The sequence below is a fragment of the Citrus sinensis genome, chromosome 3 (genome assembly GCF_022201045.2).
Source record: "Citrus sinensis cultivar Valencia sweet orange chromosome 3, DVS_A1.0, whole genome shotgun sequence".
In the NCBI taxonomy this organism is placed as follows: domain Eukaryota; kingdom Viridiplantae; phylum Streptophyta; class Magnoliopsida; order Sapindales; family Rutaceae; genus Citrus; species Citrus sinensis.
The window spans coordinates 1,521,277-1,530,491 of NC_068558.1; the positions used below are offsets into that span (position 1 = coordinate 1,521,277).

At 33.2% G+C, this 9,215-nt stretch overlaps 1 protein-coding gene across 1 annotated transcript; it reads left to right on the plus strand.

Annotated features, from left to right (window-relative positions):
• Window positions 1-4,995: 4,995 nt before the first annotated feature.
• LOC102616288 (40S ribosomal protein S10-1) lies at window positions 4,996-6,836 on the plus strand. Its single transcript, XM_006476440.4, has 5 exons — window positions 4,996-5,156; window positions 5,305-5,353; window positions 5,490-5,772; window positions 6,027-6,159; window positions 6,504-6,836. The coding sequence occupies exons 1-5, from the start codon at window positions 5,154-5,156 to the stop codon at window positions 6,579-6,581; spliced, it is 546 nt and encodes a 181-aa protein (XP_006476503.2). The 5' UTR covers window positions 4,996-5,153; the 3' UTR covers window positions 6,582-6,836.
• Window positions 6,837-9,215: the final 2,379 nt, after the last annotated feature.

The window sequence follows — 9,215 nt, forward strand, 5'->3', positions numbered from 1 at the left end:
TTTTTCGGTGTTTCGAAACAGAATAGGGAAAGAATAAAAGCAATGCAACAAGCAATGTTTGATTCTGATGAGAAACCATTTATCCCTTTTACTTTGTGTGTGAGTGTGTGTCATCGTGTTCAATGATATCAATGGTTTGCTTTTGCACTTTTCTAGGCTTTTCATTGATTAATAACCATATTGGGAAATTGTGATAAATTTAAAAGGTTGCATGTGGGATCATGAGTGTTTTTGGTGGTTTCAAACTTTCAATAATAGAAATAATTTTTTTTTTTTTGCCAGTTGCGTATGGCATATAGATTAATATGCATGGGCTGTCTTTCAATAAACACACACACACACACACGAGTGAACAGATGAACAAAATTTTAATTGATTATGACTGGGTTAAGTTACTCTTCAAGGCAATGAAAAATTATGTATATACCCGCACTATACAGTTTGGTGTAATATGCATATATCAGTTCAAAGGAAACTCAGTATTTCTTTCGATTATGTAACTGAAATTTAAAACTGATGATGACGGCCTACTTGTCAAATTTTAAAATAATGATATGTTTATGCAAATTATAATATATCGTCATGTACCAATCTTCGTGCAATGTACCTGTTATTATCGGTTTGTATATATGTACTTTTGTGCGTGTACAGTTTGATTAATTGATAAAAAAAAAAAAAGAATTTACATAGCAGTTGAAAGCAATTTCTACTTTCAGTTCTAATTAAGAAAATTTACTCTTATAAATTACAAGAAGACTTATCCTGTACTTTATGAATAGGAGGAGAAGGTGTTTATCGACTCATCCAAAGAATTTTTTACATGTAATTTTTTTTTTATAAAAAAAAAAAAAACCAAATTTAGGATTCGGGCGGTTATTAATGATCATGTGCATTAAAACTGCCACATGTAATAACAGTTTGATATTAATAGATTTAAATTATATAACATGTGTTCAAGTTTAGGGCACCTTTTGCTTTTTTATAACTCTTACGCATAATTGTTAGAGCAACTATATATGAACTATCAGTACGGTTTGCAGATATACATGACATTAACGGATCGAAAATTGGCTGGTTCAGATTAATTTTGTGCAAGCATATTCCTGGTGTATGGAGATGATTTTTTGAATCGATTTTCGGAATCGTTAATGACAAATAAACTTGCCATCTTTTGACTAGAAACTTCTCTAGAATCGTGAAACGTGTTACTTAAAATGAACAATACTACATTTGGAAGCTCAAAATCCAAATCTACGAAGGTTTTTTTCCCCTCTTCCTCTAAAACTAAAAGATTGGATTACGAAAGAAACTAAAGCGCAATCTTTATTTATTTATTTTGACAGGTACCACAAGATTTGTTTTGACGGCAAGTGAATATCGTCGAATTCATCCAAAAGGTTGCTTGTTATACAGAATATATGCACCACCATAACCATACTCTTTGGTCGGCCACTGGCTAAGCCATATAATAAAATCACTTTGTACGAGTTACACTGATTTGACAGAAGCCAATCGAACACCCTATCTATGTAGGTATGTGTGGATGCTGTTATCCTGTCTGTAAGTTGTTATGTTGTGCTTATTGGAAATGAAATGATCATGAATTTTAATACGTTTAGAAACTGTACTTTTCGTAGTCGGTTGATGTATTAAAATCTGTGTGTAGATATAGATATAGATATAGAGATAGATAGATGGTCATTATTTTGTTAGAGTTAGTTCACATCATGTGGTGTAATAAAAGTATTATGCTATTACACAACACAGGGTGCGCTTGGTACATTGTATTATATTATTTTGTATTACATTAACATTTTATTATAATAATTTTGTACAATGTTTGGTACTACATTGCACTGTATTAATTTTTTGTGATTAATTTAAATTATATATTTTTTAAAAAATATTAGTACTTAGAAAAATACAAAATATAGAAGTCTTAAATTTTAAAAATTTAACTTTTTTATTATACATGTTAAAAAATCTCACAATTCTTCGTAAAGATCGAAGTTTATAGCCTTAAATTTTTGGAAGCGTATAATTTATTTTCAGTATTTTCTAATATATAATAACTATTGAAATAAAGATCAAAACAAATAATCTCTTAATAATATAACAACATAAATAAATATTTAAAACCTATAAGATTAGTCCAAAAGTCATTTTAGGATGATAAAATAAAAGTTTATACATACCACAAAATAATAAAGTGATACAATTGTTGTAACATATTTACTAACAAAATGAATTGTGCTAAATAATCCAAGTGAAAGTTTTGTAGTATATATAATAATATTTTATATAATTATTTATATTATATTAATTTAAAATTAATATTATTCAAATTTATTCAAATTTAAATATTTATTATTAATTATATTAACTTATTAAATATTAATCAATTTTATCTATTAATTATTATAATATAATTAAATAATACATTATTTAGTGACATTTTTAATATAATAAAAATTAAAAAATATATAATATTATTGAATAATAAATTGTATATTAATTAATTCATATTAAAAATTATAATGTAAAAATAAAAATTAATATTATATTATATTAAAAAATTATATTTATTTATAATTATTATCAAGTTAAAAAAAAAAACTAGCTAATGCGGCCACAACCGTATTAGCTAAACCCAATTTACACTCCGATTTAGCTAATACAGCAAGTGATTGCATTATAATGCACCGTAATGCAGCCACTCGCTGCCGCCAATGCAACCCCATGTTTAGCTAATGCAATGAGGGCTAATGAGGGGTGCCAAACCCGCCCGTAGTACAACATGGGGTTGCATTGCAAGATGGTGAGAATTCTCAATTATGATTCGATAATATTTGCAAACAAGTGAAACTGTGAAAATTTTCTTATGATGACATCGTCACTTTCCTCATTACGCCTAATGACAAACTTTCCACGGGGACTAATATCTTTATTGGGGAAAAGATACTAATAGCAATTATTCAGATTCCCCCGGTGATTCACTTCAATTCTGGTACGTGAAGCTAAGATTATCATGAACCATTAGAGAGAACAATCCAAAAAAGGTGCTTTGGTAGCAACGATAAATACATGAGGTCGGACTCCCATGTTTGGACCATCTTGGAATTGGTACAAAATTCCTATGTGATTATCATTTAAGATTAAATTATGGTCCCATGTCAAAACCACATGCTTTCTGTACCAATTCCAAGATGGTCCAAAAATAGGAGTCCGATCTCATGTATTTATCTTGCTACCAAAGGCACCTCTTTTGGATTGACGACGCCGATGATGATAAATAAAAAGCAGAGGCTTAAATGATAAAATCTATAAAGAAAAAGGTATGGATATTACCACCCCAATTCTAAAATATACTACAATAATTTTTCATTATACAATTAATTAATTAATTAATTCTTATAACTTTTTGTTCTTACTTATGTTGCTCAAATATGCTTGGCTATTAAGATTGTTTTAACATAAGTTTTATTTGACTATTTTATCATTATAACATGAAATATGTGTTATTGTATCTAATTATTTACCACCTTTTTATTTAGTATCCTATGGGTCTATTTAGTACATTCTATTGCATTATAATGTATTACATTACTTAATGTAAGGTGTGTTGTATTAAGTTGTATTGCACTAACGTTGTATTATATTAGTGCTGTACAATATTTGATGTTATATTGTTGTTTGATGTTATATTGTATAGCATTATATATGATAGTATGTTTATATTAAATTAATAGTTTATAACTGTAATTTGTATTTATTATTTTATTTTTAAATGTAAAAATAAAAATAAAATTACTCACCCACGGCCGTTGTGGGCAACCATAAACCACTATTGGCCTTCATAGTTCGGTATCTGTTGATGTCATTTTTCTGTGCCATTAAAACCGTCACTATTTGCGTTAACTTATGGTCAAAGTTTTAAGATTCACAATTTTATGTGCCAGATACAGCAATAATGTACAGTGGTGGGCCCCATTACTGTTGCTGTGCCTGGCATAAGTTACGTTAAATGTAACTTAGCCGGCTCCTATTAGTTAATGCTACGAAATGCATTCCATTTCAAATGCCCAACATGGGTTTATTTCAATCAAGACAAGGACCCACCAAGAAGTGCTATGCAATGCTGCATACCAAATATGCACTACATGTTTAAAAATCCAATAATTTACATGAATATTATATCATAAAGATATTATGTTAGTATAATTAAAGATTAATAATCATATTAATAAAGTACTATTGACTCATCATTTAGAAACAATGAAAATTGTATGAAAATTTAAAAATATTGATGTTAAATGTAAAGTTTTGGTACTTTTACCTCATAAGGATAAAATAGTCTATTTCAACTTAGGCTAAAGCAATCTTAATACTCAAAATAATTAAAAAAATATAAGTCACAAAAACATAAATTAGGATAGATGATATAATTAATTAATTAAATTCAAATTATTTTTTAATTTTAAACAATTTTGCGCACTTTTTATATTTATTCTCCATAAGTAGGTTGAATTTACAAAAAGTACAAGGTGAAAATGTCACCATCATAGATTAAAAAAGAGTGATGATAGAATTATAACTCATGTACCGAAGTATTTTGTATAAATTGATGTGACATTAATTTATTGGTTATATGAAAATAAAAAAGATAAAATAAATCATATGAGTTACGAGATATTTAATATAATCAATTTAATTATATTACATCAGTTTGTACACAATTAATTTTTACAAGAGTTTGTAACTCTGTCTTACTCATAAAAAAAGATAAATTAAATTCTTCTTTTTTAAGAAGAATGTGAAATGTATTATATTTATATTTCTTATAAGGTCTTATATTTAATTAAGAAAGCAAAACAGTTGAGAGACAGATTGGGCCCAAGTGTGAAATTGTCCAATTACACCACTTACTATAATGTATTTAGAAATAAGGGAGATGCATTTAGATTTCCTCGGTTCCAAAATAGGCGCAATTCGGCCCCGAAACCCAAAATGAGCAGTAAGGAGAGAATCTATAAGAAGAAAAACAAAACATACGTCAAGAAAGCTAGGGTTTTGGTGCTACAGAAGCGATAAGAGTGTGAGATTTGTTCTTCTTTGCCGCCTCTTTTCTCAATCATCACCTCTTCATCGCAATCATGGTAAGTGCAGCGTGTCTCTCTCTCTCTATCTATCTATCTATCTGAAGTTTTATCTTGTTGTTGCTGTTTGGCTTCCGAGAAATTTACATCTTGGAACAAGAAACCTTAAGAGATTCAAAGTTGTATTGCCTCGTTTTATCATCTTTAGATCATTCCAGAGAAGAACCGCCGTGAGATCTCCAAGTACCTCTTCCAAGGTACACAAATGCCTGCGTAAATTTAATATTTTATCTTGAATTAATTAATTTTATGTATTATTCTTTTAAGTTCAATTACTTAATTATGGATTAATATTGATATTTGAATTTTTTTTTTCAATTGTGGTGTATGTAGAGGGTGTGTGCTACGCAAAGAAAGACTACAATTTGGCAAAGCACCCAGAAATCGATGTCCCGAATCTACAGGTGATTAAGTTGATGCAGAGCTTCAAGTCAAAGGAGTACGTCCGCGAGACCTTTGCCTGGATGCATTATTACTGGTACCTTACCAATGAAGGCATTGAGTTCCTCAGAGGTTACCTCAATCTTCCTTCTGAAATTGTCCCCGCCACTTTGAAGAAACAGGCCAAGCCCGCAGGTGGTCGTCCTTTTGGTGGCCCAGGGGGTGATCGCCCACGGTATAATTTGTCTTTTTTTTGCTGCTTAATTAATTATTTTACTCTTCTATTTAGTATATTTCTGTCACTTTGTCAAGTGATTTTCTTTCTTTCTTCTGACTATGTTGCACATTCCTATTGTTTAAATATCACTACCCCTGAGTTAGGATGAGTAGGAAATGCTTTTCTGCTGAGATTTGGGGTATTATGTTTATTGCATTGGCAGTAATGTGTTGATTTTTGTTTTTCCCCTTTTGTTGATTGTACAACAATAGTGGCCCACCACGCTTCGATGGTGGAGAGAGAAGATTTGGTGACCGAGATGGATACCGCGGAGCTCCACGAGGAGCAGGTGGTGATTTTGGTGACAAGGGTGGAGCTCCTGCTGACTATCAGCCATCTTTCAGGGTATTTTTATTGCTTTTTACTAAGGAACTGTTACTTGGAGTGCTTATATATATCATATATTATGTTCAATTATGTTGTTTGGAGTTTCTTAAGTTAAAATGGTTAAGAGTTAGATGAGTTGTTAATATCAAACCAATAACTCACAGTAGATGCTAGGTCTTAGAGTGGGTTTTATTTCTTTTTTATTTCATCTGCACCCTCACAATGCTATTCAAGGGAATAAACTGTTTGTAAATAGGACTTGAGGTTTGCAAGTTAACTATAAAATATGGGGTTTTAAATTGGAAACTTTGTATTCATGTTTTCTTTTGCTTTTATATTCATCTTTATTTGCTTATGTGCAGGGCCCTGGTGGAAGGCCAGGGTTTGGTCGTGGCGGCGGTGGTTTTGGTGCAGGGTCTGCAAGCTCAAATCTTCCTTGAGAGATGAGTTCTGCATCTTGAGGGATTTAGGAATTTTGGTTACAAGATTGCTGAGTGTATAGCAGTCTTTTTTTGATTGCTGCATTGTTTGGGACTGGTTGTGGGATTTTTTATATATATGTATTTAATTTTGGTTTTGATGGCATTGAGATGAATAACTATATTCTCTACCAAAATCGGAATGATGCTCATGATACATACACTGATTTTTCCTCGCAATATCAACAAATGATCTACAACAGATTAAATGATTAATCATGTGCAATTTGAGATTTCCCTTTTGACCTGTATATTATTTTATGAGCATGATGGTGCCTGCACTGCTAGTTTCCAATTCTAAAGGTGGGTTTTGACAAGATGACATTTTTAAATTTTTTTATTTTTAGAACCATACAAGGAGATGAACATAAATGAGAACGAAGTTTAAATAGAAAATGTATTCACTCATCATAATATGGCACTGCATGCAGGCCCATGTCTACTGGTAACTCTGGCTTTCAACAAACTATTATCCGTGAACATGTATCACGGCTCATATCTCCTGTGTACTGTGTTCATTCATCCCACCGGGCACTTGATGTCCCGTATCATTGACCATAAACTCGAAACTATCTCCTTCAACCTCCACATCCCTTTCAACCCTTTAAATTTTGTTCACTTGCGATGCTCTTTCGACTGCATCAACATTCCAAAAGCACCCAACAGGGTTTGAATACAGCTGGACCAGGCGTTATCAGCATTGCTGCTATAAAAGCCTCTGCTTCTTCCAGTCTCGCCGACCTTTCCAACAGACCCACCGTGCATGCAAAATGTTCCATATTTGGCTCAACGCCATTTCCGTACATGCATTTGAAAATTTCAAAGCCGCCTTCAACTGGTCCCGTAGGGGTACGTGTCAAGTAGATAATTTTTGATGACGACATGGGGAAGAAACTGGTGCTTAATCAGCAGCCATAAATCTATTTCTCTAATTTCAGATATCTGCAGTGCAGCCCTGCAAAAGGGTAGCCATGATCTCTGGACCAAGATGGAAACCTTTGCCAGTGAAAGAAAACCCACAAGAAACTTGTGTTCCTTCCCTGAAATAACCATCGAGTAAATACTTCTCAACAAGAGCATTCATCACAAGATTATTGCTACACCATCCCATTTTCACGAACAGGCGGTGAACCCACTGTCTTTTCGATCATTGATTAATCAGCAACATGTAAAATGCTCAGAATTGTTACCTCACTTGTTGGGCTGCATCCTTGGTTAAGGAATGAGAGCTTCCTCCTCCATCCTATTGAAGACACAGCCTGATATAATTGAAGTCCAAGATACCATATCCCTACATGTAGTGAACAGCTTGTCTCTTAAACACAACAAACTAATCACTGCCCAAGATACATGTAATCAAACCAACTCAAGTTGCACAGATCAAATCACACCTCAGCAAACCAACAAGAATTAATCAAGAACAAGAATTAAAAACAAGAATCCACAGAAACCAAGATATTACGTGGTTCAGCTGTGCATAGAATGCTCAGCCTACATCCACGGGAGAAGCCTCAAGATGAGTTTTTTTGAATGACAATAGAAATCGTTACAGAGCCTTACAACAGATTTTACAGAGAACAAGATAACACTTTCTCTCTCACAAAACACTCTCAGCAAGACTCTAGAATCATCCTCTATCCATCCCCGAAAAACAGCCTTTATACCCTGTTTTGATAGCTGGCTTAGTTTCCAGATTGTACAGTTTGTTGACACGTGGTTAACAAACTTTAACGAACTTGAATCAGGCTTCATCACATGCTTCCTCACGTGGTTACTTAAGTTGTTATTCAAAACGCGCTACAGCCCCGTCGTTTTGACCAATCTGTTTTCTATTATAAACCAGCTGAGCAGCACGTGAACTAAGTAACTAACAAAGCTTTAATAGCCTCAAAACGCAGTCGTTTCTGGAAAAGCTAATTTGATTCATCAGTCATCCTCACACGACAAGTAGTCGTCTGTCCTTCTCTGAATTTAATGCTTTGGATCGCCTTTCTTTGCATAACCCTTCAGAAAAGCAGCAAATGTAAATTCACTAGTATGTGCATTTTCTAGCCTTTGGCAGAAAATGGATATTGCTTTTCCAGCCTCTCCATCCTGGCTGTAATAGGATATCGTTAATGTCCATAGCACTACAGTCCTTTCGGACATATTACCAATCGGCCTTACAGCATCAGGTTTACAAACTCAGAAGAGAGTTATCCAAAACTGCTGTTTGTCGAGGTCAGACTTTTGTACTAGGCCATGAATGCAAGAACCAAAGCTTAGGTTTTTTGATGCGACGCATAAAGCTGAGGCGTTCACGGTAACAACTTACTCCCCGGCTACCGGCTATATATTGTTCTGGGCCATATACCTCATCTTAGGAAATACCGCTCCAAGAATCCTTAAATGAAACTAGCATACAAGCAAAAGTGGTGCCCATGGGAAACATCAGAGATCTAACCGACAGCTGACAGAATCATTTGGGAATTTCGGTCCAAGGCGTTCTATAGAACCCAAAAAAAAGGCGTTCACGGTAAAAATAACATGGCTGACAGAACCCCATTCAAATAAATGCAGAGCGCACAACAATTAACTACACACGGGACGAGAAAA